This window comes from Podarcis tiliguerta (assembly GCF_965153285.1).
Source record: "Podarcis tiliguerta genome assembly, chromosome: 9".
In the NCBI taxonomy this organism is placed as follows: Eukaryota; Metazoa; Chordata; class Lepidosauria; order Squamata; family Lacertidae; genus Podarcis; species Podarcis tiliguerta.
In genome coordinates, this window is record NC_139542.1 from 24,293,834 (window position 1) to 24,319,690 (window position 25,857).

Below are 25,857 nucleotides of genomic sequence, written 5' to 3' on the forward strand. Positions count from 1 at the left end.
ATTAGCAAAAGGACCCTTGTGGTTCATTGTACAAGCACAATATTTCATAGGCGTGTGCCCTTAGTATCTATAATAAAACATCAATAAAAATCAAGACTTCAGAGATTAGTGTTTTTGACTGGTTTATATCCTTTCCCACAATTATTAGTTTTGTACCTGTTAGGTTGAGGGAGGAGGGGATGGTACATTTTCATCAAGAATATAAACCATATTACAGTAACAAATATATTTTTAAACAGCCAATGTTCCTGTTTCTTTTCTTAAAAGCAAACAAATGTCAACAGAAAAACAGTAGTGAGTAATACACCTTCTCTTCCAAGTTCTTGCATGTTTCAAAGTGATTTTTACAAAACTATTCTGAAAGAAAGTAATTAGATCTGATAGCTAATCTGTGCTTTTTAAAAAAAGCAAATATGTGATCGTTTTTAAAAAAGAGCAAAGGACAAACAGTTAAGTTTTTAATCAACAGGAAGCCACTTTTCAAGATTATTGCACTCAGATTATTGGTACCATCTGCTACTAATTGTAAGTATATTTCATTAAATGATTATCAGTTCCTTTATGCTTCATGGGTCTCCATCTGTATACAGCTAATTTTATTCAGCTGTTAATTTAAAATAATTGGTCTTTTACAATAGCACCCAGTCAAAAAGCATTTTTGCCCCCATAATATGCTTCTGCCAATTTGGTGTTTTATTTTTGCTGCATCATATAGGTGTGCTTCACAGTTATTCAAAGCATAGAGCATTTTTTTAAAAAATAAAAAGGTAGCATTTTACTTGCATTGGCTGTCTAAATTATGAGTTATTCTGGTGATGTTTCCCCACTTTAATTTCAGTTTTTCATTTGATATTTAAAGAGTCCCTCTTTAGGATGGTTGCAATTTAAAGGTAATATATTCCTCCTTTGACACAATAAGGAGCGAGCTGTTTCAACTGATCCTTTGCAGAATACATTTGAAGGTTAAGTAACTGCAGCTCTTGGTTAATCCAGGGTAATCTGCTCTTACTAAATGGATGCCTATGTTCACAGCCGTGGCACACAGAGGGAGTGCCTAGGAATAAAAGATTTTAGGTTTTGGGTATATCAATTGTCCTGGAAGGAAGTCATGTATCTGATTGCTGCTGTCTGCATTGTGATGAGCTTTTTGGAAGAGGTCGATAGTTTCTGCCCATCTCAGTGCACTTGCATCTATCATGGCAGAGGGGACGACACTGGAACAAGGTAGGCTTTTCATTTCTGTTCTGCTCAAAAGAAAATGCTACTCAGTACAACCACAGGAAAGCAGCCGATGAAATTTCAAAAAAACATCCAATGCTACTAGTGATTGGTGTAAATGCTACAGTGGTTCATGCGCTTTGCAAGTTATTTCTGTAGCAAATTAATATACCAGGGGAGAAATTAGAATCCCCCCCCCCTTTGCACTCTTATAGTAAGCTACGTGCATAGGCAGGGTAGTTGGCCGCAAAGTCTGATCTAATTGGATTGCAGTAAAGGGGGCTGAAACTGCAGGGGGGAAATGTCAATGCAAGCCTATACATGTCTACTCAGAAGTAAACCCCACTATACTCATTGTGGCTTTACTGGTAAGTGAGCGAGTTTAGAAGTGTTTCCTTCATTGCTTGGTACAAATGCCCTTAGAATCTACATCCTTCTGCTATGCCAGTATTTTGAAAATAGTTTTAAAGAACATCTAGTCAATGCACATCACTTTTTTACAGTTACTCCTTCCGTAGGGAAGCCAGGTTTGAAACAAAGAAGATACTGATATCCAGGTCCAGAATTCTATGAGAGCAATCGTGCCCACGAATTTTCAGCTTTGCTCCATTCCAAGCAGATAATTGGCGGAATAGAGAAGGATGGTACACTGAGCCAAGAGAAGGTTGAGGGACTTGATTGTAGGCCAGAAACTATTTGTGCAACCCAGGCTTCAGGATGCAGTGGATTCTGTGGCCCCACAGTAACCATTTGCAAATATGGTGGGGCAATCCATTGACAGAAGCCTGTTTCCTTGGTGGGGTTTGGGGTCCTCAGCAACACCACTGGAGTGAAGCCAAGGTCTGGAAACTTCAACACAATTTGTAATGATAGATTCAAAACATGTATTTTATTCTCAGTCTGGAAAAGAAAACAATGTTCATTTAGTTGTATTGTACCTTATTTGGGAGAAACAAAGGACACAAAAGCAATACAAACGTCTGCAGTTTGTATTACATTGTTTCCTAAATAGTTGACTTCTAATTGGTTTTATCTGGTTTTTTTTAATCGTGAGTGGCTTTGAGACTTTGATTTGCTTAAAGTAACTAACAAATGTTAAGAACTGTTGGAAATAATGGATGGTGCAGCATAAGGTAAAACACAAATGAAAGTAAAAATCCAACTGTCTAGAATTTCTAAAATGATATTTTTAATATGATAGGCTTAGCCTTTTTGGACCCTGCCTCAGCAGCTTCATGGAATTCATGAGAGGATGGTTATTTTCAGCACATGCAAATCTCATTTAGTTTATTTTTTTGATATATTTTAGTTTCCTAAAGCCAGATATAATGGTTAGCTAGAAAAGGGGTTTGGTTTTAGGACTTCTGCAGTTCTTTTTTCTTCTTGCACAGATACGCTGCAATCTTATACCGGTTTACAGTGGGAGTAGATACGCTTTGGACTTGCACTGCCTTATCTTCCCAAATGCCATCAAGTGGGGGAAGGGAACAAAATGTCAGCTCAATTAGATGAAGTGGTTTTGAAAATCCTTCCCTCAGAAAATAAATTCAGAAGCATTCCAGACGCTTTTTGAGTCTAGATATGTTAGAAATTGTGCTTGAAGGTTCTTTGGCTCTGGTGCTCCACATTTAAGGTTTCGTTTTCACCATTTGTTCTTACATAATCCTATTGTGAACTCATTAGTCTTTCTCTGGTTGGAGATTCATGGAATTAGGGGTCAGTTAGAAAAGGGGTTTGTCTTTAGGAATTGTGCAGTTCTTCTTCTCTTGCACAAATATGCTGCAACCTTATGGCAGCTTAATAAGAATAGTTAAGTCATGTATGCTGTCAGTCATCTGGCATTGTCCGTGCCCATGTTCCTTCTTGAATCGTGCTTAGCCTCTGCTTCTGGCCTCTGGTAGGTGATACCACAAACGGCAGATGAGACTGTTAGGCACGAGGTGCTGAGCCTTGTTGAAATCCTGAGTAATATGCTTATGGCCCTAGTAGTAGAGGCTATAACTTGGTTTTCAAAACCAGTTTATTTTGGATGTCTTTCTCTTAAAGGACACATAGCACGTCTGATTACATTTTATCATCATCATTATTATGAAGTGTATCATGCTGTTTTCCTGTGTGGTGTTTTAGGCTGCTTTGAATGATCAATTTTTTATTGAAATGTGATGTTAGGTTTTATTGTTGTTTTAAATGTAAGCTGCCTTGTGAGGGCTTTTGCCCTGAAAGGTGGCCTAGGGACAGATAGAAAATAAAAAATGAGGGGCTATATCAGTTCCTAGACGGTATTCTTGTACCGTCAGACGGCAGGTGAGGGGAGCACATGGTTAAGCAGAGGAGTAGAGTGAGGGACAGTGTCATCTGCCCTCCTCTCAGCTCTGACTTTTCTTACACCTGAGGAGAGTAGCTGATGCTCAAGTAAATCTGCCTGAAACATCAAGCCAGGTGAGTGTCTGAGACTGTTGTGCCCACCCAATTTGGAGGAAGTGTGTCATGGGCACTTTGTATGTGTACCTCAGAAGGAGCACAACACCCGCTGAAGGCAATCGGTTTGGTGTGAGACCAGTGGGGATGAAGAGTGGTTGCCGCCATCTGTTTTCAGTCTCCAATTCCTGTCATCCCCAGCCAGTGTTGTTCAGCACCATGTGGACTTCCTCTCGTGTGGGCTACATCCTCCTCTGCTCACTTAACATCAACCTGCAATGAAAGAGCGGACTTGACAGGAGGGTTTGAAAGGTTATTACAGGCTTCCTCAACCTCGATCCTCCATATGTTTTTGGCCTACAACTTCCATGATCCCTAGCTAGCAGGACCAGTGGTCAGGGATGATGGGGATTGTAGTCTTAAAACATCTGGAGGGCCGAGGTTGAGGAAGCCTGGGTCATCATAACCCCCTTTATACTGTGACTGGGTTAGGCTGCAATCCAAGCCCTTGGCTAGCAGCAATGGGGCTTAACTGAGTGGTGGAACCACTGTCACATGCCAGGGCAGAAGATGGGTGAGGAAGAGGAAAATGCCTGTCTGCAACACAGGATGGCAAAGCGAAAAGGCCCATCTTGGGCCCATTGCCATCATGTGACTGTGCTACGGCCCTATCAACACTATACATTTCAAGTAGTATCATGCCACTTTAAACAGCCATGGCTTTCCCTCAAAGAATCCTGGGAACTATAGTTTGTTAGGAGACCCCTGTTACCCTCAAACTCCCAGAGTTCCATGGGATTGTTTGTTAAACTACTATGAGATCTGTAGCTGTGAGGGAAATCGGGTTCCTTGAAAACTTCATTGAAAACAATTCATTATCGCCTCTTTCTTTTTGTTTGACCTTAGGTCTGTGCTGTGCAATGATCCTGATATGTTTGAGATACCTGTAAACGTTCCAGTGGATACAGTGAAACTCCGGATAGAAAAGACTGTCATACGAAAGATCCCGACTGAAGCCTTCTACTACCTGGTGGATCTCAAATACCTGTGGCTTACCTACAACTCTATAGCAAACATTGACACGAGCAGCTTCTATAATTTAAAACTATTGCATGAATTGCGCCTGGATGGGAATTTGCTGTCAAGTTTCCCTTGGGAATCTTTGGCTGAGATGCCTAACCTCCGAACCCTTGACTTACACAACAACCTAATGACCAGCATTCCTGCTGAGGCCGGCAAATATCTGAGGAATCTCACTTACCTGGACATATCTAGCAACAAATTAACCTCTCTGCCATCAGACATCTTGGATATCTTGCTTCCTTTTTCTGAAACAGGATTGCCCAGAAACACAGAACCCAGGAATGCAGACTCCATAATACAGAGGGTCATATTAGGTAAGCTGGCAAATATCATGAAATTCCTTCTTTGAACTGTGCCAGCTGGCATGAATCTTGAATGAGTCCCTGGGCCATTGAAAAATAGTTCTGGCCATACATTTCTTGCACTGCTGTTTCCCTAAATTTTAGTTTGGCATTCTAGCATGAAAGGAATGTGAGAACAGCAAGATCTGGAACTTGGTTAGAATAGTTTGATCAATGCTGTCTATTGTGTTGATTGGAGCACCCACAATTCCTATGGTCTGCTTTGCTGACTAGCGGGAAGCACTGCCACTGCTTGTGTGCCTTGTGAGCTTTTGATGTGCTGACCAGAACCCCCTGCAGATGTGCATTGCTGTGACATGTTTGCTTTAAGCGTCTTAAAGGAACTGACCTGACAAAAGTTCCATTCATGATCCGGTGGGGGCGGGGCATACACAAAGTCATTGGCTTTGGTATTATAACCACACATGTGGGTTCTGCAACAAAATGTAGCAGTGTCATGTGATTCTGCTCACTCTTTTCCAGGACATTCCATTCAATTCCCAACCCCAGTTTTCTGTTTTCTTCAAGAGGCAGTCAGTATTCCATGTCCTTTGAGCTCCTCACAGAGCAGCTTTGGAGTGGGCTCCCTAGTTTTCCACCCCTCTAAAGATTGTACTTTTGCACATGTGTTCTACAATATGCATTGGCAAAATATGGGGGCAACTCTCGAGGTTTCACAAAGCCTGCTGTTACATTTCTCCTGTGCAGTGATGGGCTGTTCAAGTAGCACATACAAATATGTGCCAGGTCAAATATGCACCGTTGTCCACATTCAGAGAATAAGTTTGCTAACTTTATGTGTTATATAGCAGTGTTTCCTAATCCTTCAAGAATTGCATACCCCTGCTGAGAGTTTAGTCTTACCTGAATACCCCTTCTAGGACAAATATAACTTGGGGGTAGTATTAATAATACGATTTAACCATGATAAAGTAAAATAAAAATATTCTGCTGTGCACCCTTTAACACCCTTTCATGTATCCCCTGGGATGCATGCACTATACTTTGGGAAACACGGTTTTTTGGGTTGTCCAAATTCCAAAGTTATCCCTGCGGGTGACTTTGCTAGACAACTTAGGTAGTACAAATCGCTGTTCAGCAGAGGGTGCTGTTCCTTTGATAGTTGGAACTGAGCACCCGTTTCTGAATGCGCCACTCTGAAGGTTATGCTGTACACATGACTTTTAAATCACTTCTCATTTCTCCTGCGGATTGATTCTTCTCTTCTCATAAATCATTGCTGCTGATCCTGATTCAATATCAGGTGCCTCCTCACAAATTATCTTGTTTTGCATGCAGAATTGGCAGTGCCAAAAGCCAACAAAACAAAAGTCTTGCATCTCCAATTCTAAAATAAAACTCAGTATTGGAAATTCTGGGAGGCATTTAAGGTTCCTTGCACTGTTTCTGCACAAGGGGGCTGGTGCCCCACTGCCCTGAATTAGGGATTCATTTATTGAATCAGCTGCAATAGAGATTCATGCCTAGAATGTTGTTTTTGTCTCTCCTTTCCCCATCTTTCTTTCTCCTGTTCGGTAGTGCCTATTCTTTCTGAATTTTTCTGCTGGGCCCTTTCTCAATGTTCAGATCTGCATGAGGTTTTTTTTTGTTTTTTTTTTTGAAATTCTTATTCTTATTCTTTATAATCACACTTTCCTCCAGGCTCATTGAATAACTTACAACAAAATCATTCAGTTGAAAATCTAACTATAACATACATCAAAATCACCCTCCTATTAGTTATGCATTACAGTATATTCTACTCATTTATCCTAATTTTTTCCCTCCCTCCCTCCCTCCCCTATAACCCCTCCCCCCCAATTGTTCTCTCTTCAAATCTTTAACCATGTTCACAGATTATTCATTCTAATTTGGATGCTTGGGTTGGCTTCCCGTCTGCACAGATTTAAATATATTTACTGGTGCTTTCTACTCTAATGATAGCATCAAAGTTTGGAATTAAGTGAACATAGGAAGCTGCCTTCTACTGAGTCAGACTATTGGTCCATCAGTATCGTCTACACTGACTGGCAGCAGCTCTCCAGGATGTCAGGCGAGGTTCTCTCCTGAGATGACATGGATTGAACTGGAGACCACCTGCATGCAAAGAAGAAGCTTTAGCACTTAGCTATTACGCTTCCCAAAGGGCTTGTAAGGACAAACTTAAGAGTTTGCAATTCCAGTTGTCACGACTGACAGATACATCTGAGTGTGAGGGAAAAGGGGAGCAGGCAGCAAAATGAGGCACACGGATTGGTGGGGGACATTGATTGGTTAGTGAGATGTACCGGGACTCATCCTTTTTTCACTGAAGTGTAATGTGGTTCAAATTTTGGAGTGGGCTAAAAGGAGAAAGTACAATGGGAAGATATTTCAAAATATTTCAGGCAGTTGGCCCATTGCTATCTGTCCCCTTTACTTCCATGACTTCCACCTTGACAGAAACATTTCAGGGTGTGGAGAAGGGAGAGGGAGGGAGGGAGGGAGATGTCCTCATCTTACAGTGCTGGGAGAGACCACTGATCCTAGAGAGTCACTGTCAGTCATTGCAGACAGTACTGAACTAGATGGATCAAAGGCCTGGCTTGGTATAACTTAAGCTCCCCCCCCCCCCCCAATGTTGTCAGACATAACTTCAGCTGCTTAAAGAATGAGAAGCAGGATGAGGCTAAAAGAACAGCACCAGATAGACTGGCACTGTAGGCTTATTGCTAAGACATTGCCTCTAGTGTCTAGTGGAGGCTGCTCTGTTAGGGCAAATGGGGCACAACCCACCAACCTGAGCCTTGAGTCCTCAAAGCCCAGTTTCCTACTGACAACCACTCTAGGGCCTGGCACTGCCTGTTGGCTTCCTCCTCTCGAGTCTCAGAGTTGACCCTGTAGAAACTCAGGAGGGAGGAGGATGGGGACAAGGCTAGAATTAGCTTGCTCTGCCTTTCATTGTCTCTACCTGCTGTTGGGCTCCCTGCCCTTTGTCCCAGCTGTGCGATGGTCTGACTCGGTATAAGGCAGCTTCCTACGCTCCTATCCCTGCCAAGAACTTGCCCATGTAACTGATGCCTGCAGAAAGCAGGCTTCACCTCTTCTGCCCATCAGCTTCCTGCATTGGCTGTGTAAGCAAGTTGCCCGCAGAAGCTGGCGGTTGGTATTTTCCTCATGCTTGTGGATCTCTGGAAGGCATTCAGTTGGCCACTATAGAAAACCAGAACCCCTGCCACTGAGCTATGGCCCTTCCCTGTCATTTCTTATGAAATATTGTGTTTCTCCAAAGCTAGCTTTTATCTGAATTGAGAAAAAGAACGGCCTAGCTGTGTTTTAAGCCAGCAATATGTACACTGAGTTGCATTGCTAGCAAGACTATGAGCATACTGTTCTTCTGTTTTCAGGCTTGCAAGACAACCCATGGTATTGTGACTGTCGGATTTCCAAGCTAATTGAATTTTCCAAAATTGTGGATACCGCCATTTTGCTTCTGGACCCTTTTGTGGCTTGCAGTGGACCTGAGAGCCTGGCTGGGATTTTGTTCCAAAGAGCAGAGCTGGAACAGTGCTTGAAACCATCCGTCATGACTTCGGCCACAAAGATCACCTCGCCCCTGGGAAGCAACGTCCTACTGCGCTGTGATGCAACTGGCTACCCCACCCCACAACTCACCTGGGTTAGGTCAGACAATGTGCCGGTGAACTATACAGGTATTGAGTCTCAAGCAAAAGGGAGACTATAGGTCATTTTACCTTGAGTTGACAGTGACCTGTGAGATCACTGAGAACCAAAATAGGGGTGTAGTCATCAAGAGTGGTGGGCTGGAGTTCAAATGCCCACTCAGCCATGAAGCTCACTAGGTAGTCTTGGCCAGCCACTATAGCCCTCTTCGTGCATTACTCATGTGTAGAGAGGAAGTGTGGTGAAATGGATGGCAGGGATATGAATGATGTTTCTCCTGCTGCCCTCTCCTTCCTTATGTTGAACACCACCCCAGTCTCCAAGCGGTGTGAAATTCCAGGGCTTCCAGGCACTTACCCAGGGGCTGTGTTTCCTTTTAGAAATGTATTAGATCTTTTTTATTGGATGCTGCTGGTCTGAGAGGCAGAACAAGAAATCAGTTTTTATAGATCAATGGATGTAGGGCTGACTTGGATCCTGTGCCATTCAACCAGTTTCACATACCTGAAACAGATTTACAGCCCACCCTTGCATATATTTGTTTAGAATCAAGTCCCACAGAGTCCAGTGGATTTTGGATTAAAATACGATATACTGCAGGAGAAATGTTTCTTCTAAGATGGTGTCTGAATAATCAGACTTAACAGTTTTTAACAGGTTGACCTTAATCAACTGATTGATCTTAATCAGTGAAATGTTGTAGCCCTATGAAAAAAGCTCCTTGTCATTTGAAATGTATGTTGTAACACTACAAGAAGCACACTAAGGTAGTATGAATGCTGCTGCTTCGTGTTCAGGTTATCACACTCACCTGCATTGAATTGTTTTCCAGTTATTCAAGAAAGTCCTGGTGAAGGTGTAAGATGGTCCATCATCAGCTTGACAGGCATTTCCTACAAGGATGCAGGTGACTACAGATGCAAGGCCAAAAATTTGGCTGGAATGTCAGAAGCTGCTGTTACAGTCACTGTTGTTGGCGTTGTCACCACAACTGTTTCTCCACAAAAGTATGGGAAAAAGACTGGAACAGACCAGCAAAACACCACCCAGGAAGAGGTCAAACAAGAACCCTTGAATGCAACCACCGCTTCTCCTTCAACATTGCCTACAAGCACCACGTCTCCTACAACAATGGCTACCAGTGAAAGCCCTACAACTGACAGAAGCAGCGACAAAAAACCACCCAAGTCAATGCCAGATGGAAGAAAGAACGCCAAATCAAATACAAACGGAGGCAAGAAACAACCAGGTGATGTCAGCAAGAAGGATGACGGGACATCCCTCAGCGCAGCAGCAGGAGCTGAAAAAAACGGTGCAGTAAAAAACCTAAGAGTAATTCCTGAAACTGATGAAAGAGTGACCTTAACATGGAAAACTGCCAATGTCACAAGCAACTCTTCTTTGACTGTGTTGTACTCAAAGTATGGGGAGAAAGACATGCTGCCCCTGAGCACAGACCCCTCGAAAAACAAAGTCACCATAGATGGTTTGGAACCCAGCACACAATATATGGCCTGTGTTGTTCCCAAAGGGACCCCACCTACGAAGGACCAATGCATCATTTTCTCCACTGATGGAATTACCATGGAAGATGATTATCAGATTCCCATTTTGCTGGTAGCTGGTGGGGTGGCCTGTGCCGTTGTCTTACCATTGATATTTTTCTTACTGTATAAAGTCTTAATGCTTCACAGGAAACCCAAACCTGTCAGGGAAGATGACCTTGAAAAAGAGACTTACGTCAAATTTGAAACCCTTTCCCTCAAACCACGTTCCGTGGTGGCAGGTGGGGAGCTTTGGGCTCGGCGGAATACCGATGAGTCAGAAAGACTACTGCTGTGTTCTAGGTCAAGTATGGATTCTCAGATGACCTTCAAAAGTGAAGGCTCAAGGTCAGAGTACCTCTGCTGACTCTGGGTGTTCTGTGGACCATCTGAAGATCCCTACTGGGGAATAGGGGAGTGACTGCAGCCTTGTTTCAGATGCTGGATCAGTGCCGGTTATAAAATGTGAGGATTAAGCACAGCAGCACTGAATAGAAATCAGAATCGTCTTTGGTGGGACATATAGGGGGGAATGCCTCTTTAAAAGTGACATTTTTGAACTTTTGTATTATTTTTGAAGCATTCTGCCTGTTTATATTCTGTCTTTTTATGAATTTGCTCTTGTTCAAATGAAAGATTTTGTGTAAAACATGTACCACCAGCCTGTCCATTGCTATCTATGTTTCTTGTTTTTATATAAACTAACTTTAGATTAATAGGCATTAAAAAATACATTTTTCATGTGAAGTTAAAATGTTAGATTTCTATGCTTGGACATTTGACAGATAAAAGGGCCACAATCCAGCACAACTCATTGAAATAAGTGTGGATTCGTTGGTTTAATTCTGCTTTTTGAATTGTGGGCGAGATGTCTGGTGATAAAAACGTGGTTTGTGTTGTAGAACACAGTTGAACATTAAATAATACCTTGTTTTGATATGCAGGTTTGATATGCAGGTTGGATCTAGACTAAGTGACCTACTTAGGTCCCATTCATTTCAAAGGAAGGGAAGGGTAACTAACTTACTGTGGATCCAACCCACTTAGTCAAAATTCATGGCTTTTTTTTCCTTGTGAGAAATTATGCGTCAGCTGTATATGATGGGAGAAGTTTTATCTGCATTCTGAATTTAAGGAAAGGATGAATATATAGAATTTTGTAAGATACAAGTGTTTTGTTATACAGAAGTGCATAATAGCCTCCCCAAAATAGGGCTCTCCAGATGTTTTGTACTACAACTCTCATTTCTGCCTGCCTGCCTGCCTGCCAACACATTCATGTTGGTTGGAGGTGATGAGAGTTGATGTTTCCAACATCTGGAGGGACTTGGTGGCAGCTAGCATAGAAGATAGCTACAGTAATATATTCCTAATTTACACTGCAATCCAGGTTAGACATAGGTGCTAAAGATATAAGAGGAAATCAAGGTAAATTTGATCAAACAAATTTTGATCCAGATGTCTAAAGGTACATAGCAGGGCATGTTTGTTTTGCTTGTTTGTTTATTTAAGGGGTTTCTCCTTCCCTTCTGGAAGAAATCTTCCACAGAGCAGCTTGCACTATTTTAAAATACAAATCCATTCAATAAAACCTTTTAAAACACAGCCAAGCAATGATAAACCAACATTAAAACCACAAGTAGAAAAAAATCATTCAGCAATACCATAATAGTTAACTACCGTCTCTCATTCCCCACCCCAATCAAAACTGTTTGAGAAAAGAGATGGGGAATTGGCTTCTAGTTGCAGAGCCACTGCTGAGATGGCCCTGTTAAGTGTGCTAACCAATTTAAAGCCTTTACAGACAGGCACTGAAATAGGCCTTCTGAGGTAGATATTTCGATATAGGCAAGACTAGCTCTCCCTCATTGCTTTCCCTCAGCACCTGCAATTCAGCTGTGGACTGTGGAAGGTCCATTTCAGCTGTCATGACTTATAGCAGTTGGCAGACCATTATTACTCCATTATTTTTGTCTAATCCTGTATATTATTATTATTATTATTATTAAAAAAATAATAGGTTTTCAAGGCCAGGGATACCCTTGGCAATGCAAAACATTTTCCCTTCTCTTTCCAATGTTCAGATGTCGGTGCCACTCCAGATTTATGTTAAGCAACATTATCTGCACAAGAGAGTAATGTCAGCAGGCTGCGGGAAACTCCAGAGTTGGCAGAAGTACAAACATCTTTAGAAACTCCTATTGGGGATGATTCAAAACATAGCTCAATGAAGACAGAGCATGTTCAGTTTCCATATCAACTAGTTTCCCCTGAATACATACTTTACAGACTTTGGGTCCCAATTTTATCAGTAGCATAGCTTGGTATGTTGTTGAAGGCTTATCCACATGTCTGTCATTAAAGACCTTTAGAACTGTTAACTTGAAAGCGGTGTTGTACTGCTTACAATTGCTGCAACTAAAACCTTGTTGAAAGGGTCCACTTCCAGGGACCCAGGAACTCCAGGATAATCTAGAAGTGTTGGATGCAGCACTGAAAAGCAGCGTTGAAGATGTTGGTTAACAAATCATCCTGACTTTGGGCCCGGTTTCCAAAGAGGTTCTCCTTCCTTGGGATCTAATTTTAGGTGGGAGAAAAAGGTTTTCTAATAAAACTCTAGCTTCATAAGGACAGATCAGTTTGGAGGTGCATTGAGAATTATATCTATCTGATCAAGTCAAAATAATAATAGATATTATTTAAAAAACAAAGTTTCATCCAATGAATAAACAGAAAGCAAAATATCTCAAAAATAAGATACACTCCCCATAAATGTTATCTGGAATATTTTCAGGTAGGTTTTTTTTAAAAAAAATCCTGTTTCATCAAAATTCAAATTAAGCATTGACCGCAAATGGAAAAGGCATTCAAAGACCTCATAGTTGAGTTTGATGGAATGATATGTCATCCTGTTTCTTTTCATATTGACCTCAAAGCATCTCACTTATTTTCCACAGATGCAACTGAATCTGGCCTAATTTGGAACAAAACTATCTCACTTCCTGATTAGAAATAAAGCCATTATTTAAATATATGTTTTACTTACAATTGCTTTTTAATTATGCCCAGCATTGAGTTACCTAGTTTATGCCAAGTTTCACCCTTTTTCACTTGAACTTTTTGTAGTAAAGGTACTGTTCACAATGAGCTAATGTTAGGAGAATGTGGGTCTCAGACTGTCTTGAAATAAACAAGACTTGGCCATTGCTAGTGCACTATATCTTATCCTGGATTTGTTTGCTTCGCAAGGTGAAACACTTCCTCCACAGTGCATTTTATACCTCAACTTTCTCATCCCAGTTGTGGAGAATCATCTGTCACATCCACACATACATTTAATGCACAGTTAATGCATATTGCTTCACCCAGAGAATCCTGGGAATTGCTGTTTCCCTCTCACAGCTACAATTCCCAGCACTTTTAACAAACAACAGTTCACAGGATTCTTTGGGGGGGGGGGGAGCCATGACTGTTAAAGCAGTATAAATCACCTAAATGTTTGGTGCGGAAGTGAGTTAGAAGGAACTACTGGGTAGGGATTGGTGGATATGTCAATTTCAGTTTCTGACTGTCAGTTTTTCCAGTTTTACGTTCTCCATATTTTCACATCAGTTTGCATTTTTAAAAGAAAGCCCTCACAAAAGTCCTCTTGAAAATTCACCTGCATTTTAGTGTGAATTTCCCTTAATACACACATTTTTGTATGCCAATTTGCCTGATATTTTTGGAAGGAATTTCCCCCTCATTTAATGCAGTTTTTAATACTACGTTCAATAATATATGCATTTTAATGCACACTTTACCATGGTATATGCATTTTCGTACAAACTACGGTACTTGGGTAGAGAATTGCACTGCAAATGGCAAAGAAGTGCAAATTTCATTTGATTACTGTGTTTTGGTTCGTGTATTATTTCAGAAAGTGCAAATTAGGTAAGTTCACTTTTAAATGTGAACTGAATCAAATCTCCTCCTCTGCCCCATCCCTGTCTCCAAGGTTCCTTCTGGAAATCTGCTGCTATTCCATCCCTGTTAAGTAGGCAACCCAGAGCTCTGCTTAAAAGGCTCTAACAAAGGTCAACTCTCACTACCTTTCCAAAGCAGTCTGTTTCACTGTCAAACAGTGGTCTTCTTGGATTAGTTGAAAAATTTCCACTCCTGTAATTTGAACTGTTTGAGTCAGGTCCTTCTCCCAGGAGCAATAGAATCAAATTTATTCTATCATCAAAGTCATAGCCACTAGATATTTGAAGGTGGCTGTGATATCTCCTCTTAACAGTATCATCTCCGGGTGAAACACAGTTCACTCCTAAAGTAACTGTAATAGTTTCTAGCCTGTTTTAATAACACACCTTATCTTAGCTGTGTAATGTTACTGCCCAGAACCTGATTTATTTATTTAGATCATCTATGCCAGGGGTTATCAACCATTTTGAGTCAGTGGACATATCTGGAATTTTGAGGAAGCGCTATGGGTCACAAAATTGCTGCTGTGGGGGATTGCTACTACATTTTAAAAAGAAGACGAAAAGAGAGTGCCACAAAACCATTTACATTCATGGCTTTGCTGACTTTTGCCTCTGGACACACCCACCATGGGCTGCAAAAGGTTTCCTATCTCTCCAGTAATGGATGGAATGGATTACATAAACAGGAGATTTAGTGTGCACTGATTTATAAACAACAATGAAACAGTTTCGTGCCATTGCTGTTAGTGGCACAGTTTCTAATCTGCTATTTCATGCTATTTCTTCGTTTCCAAGAGTACACGCTTATCAGTTTCTGTCAGTTAAGGTCAACAAAGCTAGTGTTCCTAGGAATGGCTCCATGTACAGCTGCGGCATCTCCTGGGTGCTGCCAGGATTGCCAGCTGCTGTGTTGTGCAATTCCAGACCCCAGTCCTAGGCCCATGTCCCTGGAAGTAAGCCCTACTGAACTCAATGGGACTTGTATCATGCTGCTAATCATATAATAATATACTTCACATTTCACAAGGAGTTGCCTGAAGGGTCTCAACTAACTAATGTACTAAAATACTTCTTTAGAGATGAGCAAATCAGGAAGCACAGAATTATTGCTGTTGTTGTTATATTTTATTATTTATATGCTGCCCATTTGACCAGGTTCTCCCAGCCACTCTGAGTGGCTCCCAACAAAATATTAAAAAACACAGTAAAACACCAACTATTAAAAACTTCTCTGTACAGGGCTGCCTTCAGATGTCTTCTAAAAGTTGAATAGTTATTTATTTCCTTGACATCTGATGGGAGGGCATTCTACCAGGCAGGCGCCACTACCGAGAAGACCCTCTGCCTGGTTCCTTCTCGCAGTGAGGGAACTGCCAGAAGGCCCTTGGAGCTGGACCACAGTGTCCGGGCTGTACAATGGGGGTGGAGATGCTCCTTCAAGAGTTCAAGTCATGTTTAGGTGTCATGCTCAACCCATTCTGCAATATTTGGAAACAAAGGCCTGGAAGATAACAAGGAGCTGTGTCTATTCAAGAGCAAATTAATTTTAGAGGACCCAAGAGACTGAGACTTCAATGTTAGCAAAGAGGCACTGACAAGACAGCAGCTTGTCTGATCAGGCTAAAGGGCCATAGGTGTCTGACAGCCCTAAGACAGGGGTGGAGAATCTCAAGGCTGGGGACCAAATGCATTTCTCCCAACCTGCTCATTTGGGTTTCAGGACTTTCCCAATTTGCAAACTACCCCATAGGCTGCATCATCCTTGAGTATTTTTGCCTGGCTGGAATGTGTCCTTGAACTGTGATAATGGCTCTTGCTTGCCTAGTTGGAAAATGGAGGGTGGGTGTGTGTGTAAGAGTAAGAGTACCATCCATCTGCTCTGCCCCCATTTGCCTCTGGTCTGGATGTTTGCCCATGAGAGGAATCTTTCAGGCCTAAAAAAGGTCCCCAAGCCTGTTGTGAGAAAGAAGCCCTGGTTCCAAGTGACAGAAGAAGAAGAAGAGGAGGAGGAGGAGTTTGGATTTGATATCCCACTTTATTACACTACCTTAAGGAGTCTCAAAGCGGCCAACAATCTCCTTTCCCTTCCTCCCCCACAACAAGCACTCTGTGAGGTGAGTGGGGCTGAGAGACTTCAGAGAAGTGTGACTGGCCCAAGGTCACCCAGCAGCTGCATGTGGAGGGGCGGGGAATCAAACCCGGTTCACCAGATTATGAGTCCACCACTCTTAACCACTACACCACGCTGGCTCTCATCTTGGGCCCATCTTAGGCACAATTTTGCTGCGGTTTGCCTACCAAACTATTGGGCGCCCCTCCAGGCCCAGAGTCAGCATGCAGCATTCTTCAGCAATACTGGAGGCTGCATATCCTCCAACATTTTGGGAGGGCAAAGCAGGACGTCCCCTGCCACACCATCCTGCCCACCTAATCTCTGTGCTCCTTCTCTCACACCTGAGCTGAGTGGAGATTTGAACCCTAGTCTCCAAGGTCCTTGTCCAACACACTAAATCACTACACCATGCTGCTGCTTCCCCTCTCTTTTCCCTTTCTCTTTTCCTTCAAATAGGCAATTAACTGGGAGCGATTGTCTAGCTATGCATTGCCTAACTTCCCTGGACCATGGAGCTGGCTACAGTTCTATTTGCAAACACAAGCTTCACTCAAGTGGCACTAACAATACAAGAAAGAGGGGGTGGGCAAGAAGCTGTAGGAAGAGAAGGACCATCATTCCAGCGTGCGTACAAAAATGGGATCTATCTTTTGGGGATTACAGTGTAAAGATTACTTTAAAAATTAGTGCCTTTGTATATCCATATAAACCTGCAACAAATTCATTGTCTTGGTATTGAATTTTGCAGTAGCACTTTTTGTTTTTTTTAAGCCATGTTAATTTTGTAACGAGGGGGTTAGGCATTTCATACTTCACTTCCAAAAAAAAAAAAAAAAAAAAAGAAGGCAGAAGAAGAAGTGTGTGCATGAGCAAAGAAGAGATCACCCTGGAATTTCTTTGAGGGTGAGAACTGGAGTCAGCCAGCCCCTCTGCTCTCCTAGTGTCAAGTTTAGCCAGACCACGGAATTGAGCTGGGAGGTGATGTGTCTCTGCTGTCGTTGATGAACCTTGGGAATGAGGACACCTGCTTTTTTTTTTATCTTGAAGATGCCTGAAATTGAGCAGTCTCGCCTGTCCTACCGACACTGAAAAAGTGGGTCAAGACTATGTTGCTCACAGATCTTTTGCTTGTGGCTTTTAAAATCAGTTTGGTCAGTCTGTCAGCTGAGAAGCTCTGGAGCTGTCCCAGAGGATACCAAACGCAGAAGGAAAATTCCTCTTGTGTAGGTGAGTGAATTGGTCCCTCCCCCCCCCTTCCAAACGTCAGGTCAGTTAAGAGGCTTAGCAATGCGGTGCTTTTTCGTTCAACGCTATTTTCTTAAAAAGAAACCATGTTTATGTGCCTTTATTCTTTGAAGTCTCTGCTATGTTTGCTGTGCATTTTTAGAAGAAATAGCTAGGACTACAACCTTGATAAGTTTCCAGTGGAATAGTAACAGGTGCTTTGAGACGTCTGCCAAGAAACTTGTCAGAAAAAATAACAAAACAAAAGCATGCAGGAGAAATATTTGGGTGAGGGGGTGTGTGGGTTTGGAGACATTAGTATTGATACATTTCATGGAAGTTAGGTTCATATGTGCCTTGGAGTAACACATTTGCAGCAATTGTTTCTTGAACAACTCAAAAAGCTTTTATTGATTTTCTTTCTACCACTTTAAGAGTTCTTGCTTCCCCATAAGAATACTGGAAACAGTAATTTGCCATTGAGTATTATCTGTGAAAGATGCCTATTCCCCTCTCACAGAACTACCATTTCCAAGGAATGTAAGTCTGCAGTGTAAATATAATAGATATTGGCTGCAATCATACGCATGCTTACTTGGGAGTAAATCCCATTAACTCAGCAGGATTTGCCTCTGAGATATCTTTATTGAGAAGTGTTTCAAAACCCATGAAAGCTAAAACCATAGCAATAAGAGCTCTCATCAGATGGATCAAATAGTTGAAAGGTGTGTTGCTTCTCCATCACTGGGGTGTTTTTTTAAAAAGGCCTACATACTAGCAATCCTTTGATTTCCTTAAACTGAAGGTGAATTCATATGACCATTTTATCCACTACAAGTTTAATTTTTGCAGTTCAAGACCCTATGAAGACACTGATCTTGGGAATAATTCTACATTTAGTTCAAATCCACAAAAGGCAGGATTTAACAGTCAGGATGGGAGTCCATTATAGATGTTGCATGAGGTCCTTTTGTTTACTGCCCACACTGTTTGTTTGTTCATGAAATTTCCATGCTGCTTAATGCAAAAAAGACATAAGAGATAATAATGGGGAAACTCAATATAAATTCATATAGAAGTGCAACATTAACAATCAAATAAAACTTTTAAAAAGCTGACTAAAAACAGAATGAAACTATGTATCGTAGATAAAACTTAAAGGTAAAGGTAAAGGTACCCCTGCCCGTACGGGCCAGTCGTGTCCGACCCTAGGGTTGTGCGCCCATCTCACTTAAGAGGCCGGGGGCCAGTGCCGTCCGAAGACACTTCCGGGTCACGTGGCCAGCGTGACGAAGCTGCAGCTGGCGAGCCAGCGCAGCACACGGAAACGCCGTTTACCTTCCCGCTATAAAGCGGTACCTATTTATCTACTTGCACCCGGGGGTGCTTTTGAACTGCTAGGTGGGCAGGAGCTGGGACCGAAAGACGGGAGCTCACCCCACCGCGGGGATTCGAACCGCCAACCATGCAATCGGCAAGCCCTAGGCACTGAGGTTTTACCCACAGCGCCACTCGCGTCCGCAGATAAAACTTAGCATTGCTCAAAAAGAAAAAAAGGACCACCAATCAGAAAATTGTGAATCAGAGTGCAGCATCTGGGTAAACATTGTGTTGTGAATCTGGGGGCAGGAGTTAGGTTGTGTGCCCGAGTCCCTTCCAATTCCTGATAGCAAAGATTCAATTGCTGGAATAGCCTGGTCAATTTCTTGGTAATAGTCTATGTACAGGTAGGCCATTAAGGCAACAAAGGAAGAGACTTTGGCCAGATATCAAATGGGTGTGCCACCTCCCTCAACTGGCTGGTAGTTAGAAGTACAAAAGCCAGGACTGAGCTAGAAGCAGGCGGCAGGCAGAAGCCTGTGAGGCAGAGACATGCTTCGTTTCTGCTGGAATTCAAGGCTGTGGCTATGGGAGAAGCAACACCTCTTGAGGTGTGAGCCTCTTCATTGTAGTAAAGTTGTATATGTGTGTAAATAAACCATATATCATAAAGACACCACAGTATTTGAGGTCCCTCATACCTCACCTCCAAAAGACTGAGGCTGCATAAACGTTATACATTTAAAGCACATTTGAAGCACATTTCCACCTCACAAAGAATTCTGGGCACCATAGAGTACCTCTCACAGAGTTAAAATTCCCAGCAACCCCTAAGAAACTATGTATAGTGCCCACAATCCTTTGGAGAGGGAGGAAATGTGCTTCGAACATGCTTCAAATAATGTTTGCACAGCCACAGTCTTTTGGAGGTGAGGTAAAATGCATCTGCATTAACATGAAGTATATTTTCTCCTCAGCATATGATTTGAAATTGAAAAGAAGAGTAGGGGAGAGGGGGTGGCAAGAAACTTGCAGCAGCACAGCAGATAACACTCAGCAGCAGCATGTAGCAACCTAAATTTGGAATAGCTGAATATTGCTATCATACTGTATAGGCCTTGGCATTAGGGAGGAAATAAACAAGGGCAGACTCTGGCTCACTTCACAATACACCAATGTGGACTCTGCCTCCCTGACAGGCATACTAATGCTTCTTCACCTTCTCTAACTGGGTCTTTTTTTCGGACTCTTGGTAAATGAGGTTGCTTGTGTATAAAGATGCTAAGGACTGGCTACTAGCATTGCAATGACATGATTCATCGTTTTTGCTCATTCTTAAGACCCTCTGCTGAGATGGCATAAAGAGGCCTTTGAGCTGGGAGCAGAACCTCATTCTTCCATTCTGCGCTGCCTGCCAGAGCATTGTAGGAAACTTTTGTTCTCCCTAAGAGGATTTATTTAACACAGGGAAAGTTCTCATTATGGGGAAATTGTTGCCAGGGTATCCAGAGCAGCTGCAGGAAGATGGCAGCTACTTCACTATTTTCATGGGTGTGCGGTAAAAACAGGCAGCTGATGATGATTAAGACTTGGTTGCACTTGATATTGTGGGATGTATGTTAAGAAGCAGCATCTCATCTTCTCTACAAAAAGATAGATGTTTCCGCTGCTGGTTAAAACGGGCAAGCCTAGAGCTGCCAAATGGAATAAACAAAAACACCACCCCCTCTGTTGTGGAATTGGCGTGTTTTTCAGTCTGCAGAATTATGTGTAACTGGATAAATTCTTGGGATAGGCTTCACCCAAGGTATTGGATGTCTAGTTTGTACCCTGCATTGACCAGAATTGCCTGATTTGTTAGCAAAGCGAACAAAGACAAGTTGTGGCTGTAGGGAAGAAATCACTTGCAACATCATAGAATTGTAACATTCTAGAGTTGTCCATCACAGATATATGACACCATCATATCATCTCACCACCGCCTTTGATCTACAAGCAGGGCCAGCAGGTGATGATGGGATGGGGGAAACTTTTGCTGTTTCTTTTACATGCAATTCTCTAGCTAGTTAACATGCAAAACATCTAGTTCAACCTGCCTTTCTCAACATGTGGGTCCCCAGATGTTGTTGAACTACAACTCCCATCACCCCTAGCTAGCAAGGCCAGAGCTCAGGGATGATGGGAGTTGTAGTCCAACAACATCTGGGGACCAACAGGTTGAGAACCGCTGATCTAGTTGGAGCCTGCAGAACTTGGATGTCTGTGCTTGAATCTTAGCTGCTGTTTGGATTGAATTCCAGGGGTCTGATTTTTTTATCTGCGATTGTCTGAATACAAAAATCTGTAGGATAAAGATGGAAATGCATTGACAGTCAAGCACATGTTTAAAATGAGTTACATGAAACTTTATTGAATAGAGCCTACTGAGCTCCAGATGTAGAGCAAACTAAATAGAGTACCTATTTTATTTAACAAAAGCCAGTGCCCAAATCCAGTTCTATTTGTGCTTTATAATATGTGACTAGTGGACCTGAATGAGGATGTGACATCAGATGTATCTATCAAGTTTAATAGTGACAGCACACATTTTCAATTCAAGGTGCATTCAGATCACATGGCTTTCCATTTCTGGATGAACTGGATGAGGGCCAAATTATCAACACAAATAAATGCAGGGAGAGTGGAGATAGTATGACTCTTTGCCCTCAAAAGGTACCTGAACATTATTTTAGGCTGATCATCAACTCTCATTCTTTGCTTTCTTTACCAGGTGTCATGAACAGCTAAATCTAAGACAATAACTCATACTACTTTATTTACAGGAATCAAAAACCGGCAATTGGTAGTTAACTTATTCCAATACTTGAACAATCAGAAACATGTTTGGATTGTGGTTTACCGTTGTGTTCTAACCTATAAATGATTACTTTATAGATATTGATGAATGTATATTTTGCTCTAGGAGGCTTAGTTTGATCAGAGTTGAGTATACGCTTCCAGAGTTAATGCAAAATACGGTACATTACTTCTGGTAAATGAGGCACCATAGCTGCTAGAGGGCTGTGGAAATTTGTGTCCCAGGCTTTTTAGACTCATCTACCCATGTACTGATGGGATGTGGGTGGTCCTATGGGTTAAACCACAGAGCCTAGGGCTTGCTGATCAGAAGGTTGGCAGTTTGAATCCCCACGACAGGGTGAGCTACCGTTGCTCGGTTCCTGCTCCTGTCAACCTAGCAGTTCGAAAGCATGTCAGAGTGCAAGTAGATAAATAGGTACTGCTGCGTTTCTGTGTGCTGCTTTGGTTTGCCAGAAGCAGCTTAATCATGTTGGCCACATGACCTGGAAGCTCCCTCAGCCATTAAAGCGAGATGAGCGCCGCAACCCCAGAGTTGTCCGCGACTGGACCTAATGGTCAGGGGTCCCTTTACCTTTACCTTTACCCATGTACTATCTGAAACCAAAGGGTGCATTGGTTGTCAGATGTGATTCCGCCCCACCTCTCCTACTCCCACTAATAAAACATATGCAAGGAGAGATATTTTTAAGTGGGTAATTATTACATAATGGTCTCTTGAGTCACCCAAAATTCATGGATCAGCCAAGTGCATGGTAGGAATTTTCTTAATGGGATATCACTTTGGTTTTTAGTGTCCTGTTGAAAATAGATTTTGATGGTGATTACTTGCAACAGTGATATATTGAGCCTCTCAAATTGATCGAGATACATAAGCTGCTGACTTGTTTCAACTAAGGCGTAATGGTTTTAGCTGACCAGTGTTTCTGTCTCTAGGATTCACACGGATAAAATAGCATAAATGTATTTATGCATTTTATATATTTATACTCCTTTCCCCGTATACTCAAAGGTGCCTTATGGCAACATTTTAGGACAATAACTAAATCATAAAAACAGATTTTAGAATATCAGCAAAGCAACAGCAAAAATACTTTTGCCATCATAGCTATTTGCCCCTCCAAAGTCCTGTAGGACTAGCCTACCTCAGTGTGAAATTCCATGTCTCAAACAACTTAGTAACAAAATGTATGTTAATGTTTGGTCAAGGGAGTAACTGGAAAAAGTGCAAGCAGTACAGCTGTCAGATTCCTGAGACAAATCAACTTTGTTGCAGTTCAGTCTTCATTTACCATGTACACAAAGCAAGTCTACATAGTTTCATATTCTCCCAGTGCAAACAGCAGAAAGCAACATCACTTCAAATGCAGGAGCAACTCTGAACGCTCCAAAAACACCTTCCCCCCAAATAAACCACACTTTGTGATGTTTTCTCTTGCGTAGCCAAAAACCAGGACTACCCATTGAATAAAAACTATAAACCAGTCTAATATTTATTAAAAGTGTTTTAGTTAACTCAAAAGCAAAACCTTAGATTTCTGGAGATCATTTTGAGCACAAAAAACCCAAATGACTAGCTGCATGATAGCAATGATGTGCTTGAAGCTCAGATACGTAAAGCAAAACTACAGTTTACTTGAATTTCAGGGTGAAGGCAAAAGAAACAAGTCCCTGAAAGCTTTTCTCTTTCCTTTCCTCACCTCTCCATGCAAACACCTATTTGGAAGACATGGAACAGGTGGAGGTGAAAAAGAGGAAGAAGTCCTGATGTTTGAGTAGAAGTCACTAAAATTCTATAACATCCAAAATTCTCTACTTTTTTGTATTTAACATCTCTCTCTCTCTCTCTCTCCCTCTCTCTCTCTCTCTCTCTCTCTCTCCTTTTTAGATCCTGCACCATTCCTAGTTTTCAGCCAAGGAAATGCAATCTTTAGAATAGACACTGAGGGAACCAATCACAAAAGACTGGTGGCTGATGCTACTTTATCAACATTAATAGATTTTCATTATGAAGAAGATTGCCTTTATTGGGTGGACACTGAAGAAGGTCTTATCCGGCGAGTATATCTGAATGGTTCAAATCAACAGGTAATGAAATGTAATCATCAAAATTCTGAAAACCTCTGCATCTCCCTAAAGCATGCTGATACCTCCATTTGTTTCTCTATTATTATTATTATTTATTAAATTTGTACACTGCCCTCCATAGATGTTAGTGAAATTCACAACATAAAATTACAATATTAAAAAATGCATTTTAGCTGCTGCCCTCTCAGCACTCACCAACTAAATTCACTATTAGTAGGAGTGATGGACAGTCTATTATTAATGATCATAACTAGAGTGATCACTCACCCAACTTTACAGAGAGTAGTCCTCTAATTGAAGGACTGGCAGAGGACCACCCTCTATTTCAATGAGTCCTGTTTTGGAAGTGAAAAAAAAAGCCCAGTTTAAAGATAAGTAAGCGAAGAAGAAGGAAGAGAAAGGGCTTGAAGTTACAGCAGCCTTGAGCAGGCATACACATCGCTGGGTCACAGTTGGTGAGATGTATTGTAGCTCTATATAAACTAGAGTAATTATTTCTAAATTTGCGTCTATACTTACAAATTACAATTTTAATGGAAAGCTGTTTTCTCTTTGTTGCATATCCTTATGTTTGTTTACTTGTTTGTTTGTTGTGTTTATATTTTTAAATTATCTCTCCTTACCTTGTCCTTACTTTAAGCTAAATGTGTTTTGTGCATTTACCTGTACATGTAGTGTGAAATAATATCTTGAGGAAGATATCTGGTAAGCCGCTCAACCAAACTAGACATGATGTTAAATGAGTCATTAATTTTATTGTTTCTCTACTCCTCTGAGGAGGAACAGAGGTTTAAACATCTCCCCATAGCAGTCCTAATGACAATTCCCCCCACAGATGCTAGGAGAAAGCTGCTATTTGTCAGGCAGACAAAGCCAAGGCTAAAATGTCCAAGCAAGGAAGGTCTCGTGATAGAAAAAATAGCATAGCTGCTTACATATTTAACAGGCCTTTTCTTGCTTTTCTGGTAAACACATGAATGTATATCCTGAAGTGGTTATCTCAGGCGGCTTTCCTGAATTGTTTGAATAAGGATCATGAATTCCAATGCTTTGTATGGCATTCTGATTCAACCAGTGATCTGGTGTCTTAGTATAATGACAATTGGGTGACAATTGTCCCCCCCCCAATTACAGACAATTTACCACATAGAAAAAGATGTTTCTGGATTTGCAGTGGATTGGATAAACCACAACTTTTACCTCGCTCATTACCAGAAGGCCACAATTGAGGCAGTTGACATGGATGGAAACCATTCCCAAATCATCATAAATGATGGACACCATCCCACAAGTATTGTGGTTGATCCAAACAGAAGGTAACTCAGATTGTCTTTATGGTTTATAGTGACACAGTGCTGAAACAAAAAGCTTTAGATGAAATGCAGACTGAAGGATCCTCTGTGGTTTGGAGGACTGGGAAAGGGTCATGTACTTTGATATTCCGCCTCATATTCTCTCTCCTTCCTCCTCTTATGTATCAGTTTAATGAGTAATTTCCTGGCATGATTGAACCTAGGTTCCTCTTATGTCTGAACTGCTAAATTTTGGAGAACCTCCAAGTTTGCAAATGAATTAAGTGAGAGATTTATTATCTGCTGCTCTTGAAGTAATTTTAATAACAATAATGACAATAATTGATTTTATCAACAGGTTTTTATTTTGGTCCTCTGAAGGAACCACTGACAGCATCTACAGAGCAGTTCTGAATGGGAAAGACGTGTGGAGACTTCTGAGGAGCAAAGGGAAAATCAGAAGTATCTCACTAGATCTTATTGATCTGAAGCTCTTCTGGATCCAATATGATGCCAATGATGAAGTTTCACATATTGCAAGCTGTGACTACAATGCTAGTTCTGTTCATTTGCACAAATACATAGTACGGTATGTTAATGAATATAACTTATATATATGCTAGTGAATATATAATGCCAAAGTGTAAAATAAATTGCCCCAATCTAGCCAGGAGACATATGTGGTTTACCCCATACATTTAAAGTACACCCAACATGCTTTTAAACCAC

At 41.5% G+C, this 25,857-nt stretch overlaps 2 protein-coding genes across 10 annotated transcripts in view; both read left to right on the forward strand.

The window, feature by feature from the left end:
* Nucleotides 1–61: 61 nt before the first annotated feature.
* On the forward strand, nucleotides 62–11,204 carry LRIT3 (leucine rich repeat, Ig-like and transmembrane domains 3). Of its 7 annotated transcripts, none has more exons than XM_083457734.1 (4): nucleotides 62–525; nucleotides 4,543–5,033; nucleotides 8,447–8,752; nucleotides 9,556–11,204. In XM_083457734.1, exons 2-4 carry the CDS (start codon nucleotides 4,568–4,570, stop codon nucleotides 10,632–10,634), a joined length of 1,851 nt encoding a protein of 616 aa, XP_083313860.1. In that variant the 5' UTR covers nucleotides 62–525; nucleotides 4,543–4,567; the 3' UTR covers nucleotides 10,635–11,204. The 7 variants fall into 7 exon arrangements, with proteins under 7 accessions (XP_083313860.1, XP_083313856.1, XP_083313857.1 ...); XM_083457730.1 differs by lacking the exon at nucleotides 62–525 and adding an exon at nucleotides 533–1,224; XM_083457731.1 differs by lacking the exon at nucleotides 62–525 and adding an exon at nucleotides 1,235–1,979.
* A 5,620-nt stretch (nucleotides 11,205–16,824) lies between these two features.
* The window catches only part of EGF (epidermal growth factor), a 41,511-nt gene continuing 32,478 nt past the window's right edge, over nucleotides 16,825–25,857 (forward strand). For 2 of the 3 annotated variants that reach the window (XM_083456757.1, XM_083456759.1), the window contains exons 1-4: nucleotides 17,204–17,575; nucleotides 23,637–23,836; nucleotides 24,971–25,152; nucleotides 25,487–25,717. In XM_083456757.1, the coding sequence (XP_083312883.1) occupies nucleotides 17,455–17,575; nucleotides 23,637–23,836; nucleotides 24,971–25,152; nucleotides 25,487–25,717 (734 nt within the window). In that variant the 5' untranslated portion in view covers nucleotides 17,204–17,454. Of the gene's footprint in view, nucleotides 16,973–17,203; nucleotides 17,576–23,636; nucleotides 23,837–24,970; nucleotides 25,153–25,486; nucleotides 25,718–25,857 lie in introns of those variants that run through there. The other variant, XM_083456758.1, reaches the window with a different exon arrangement.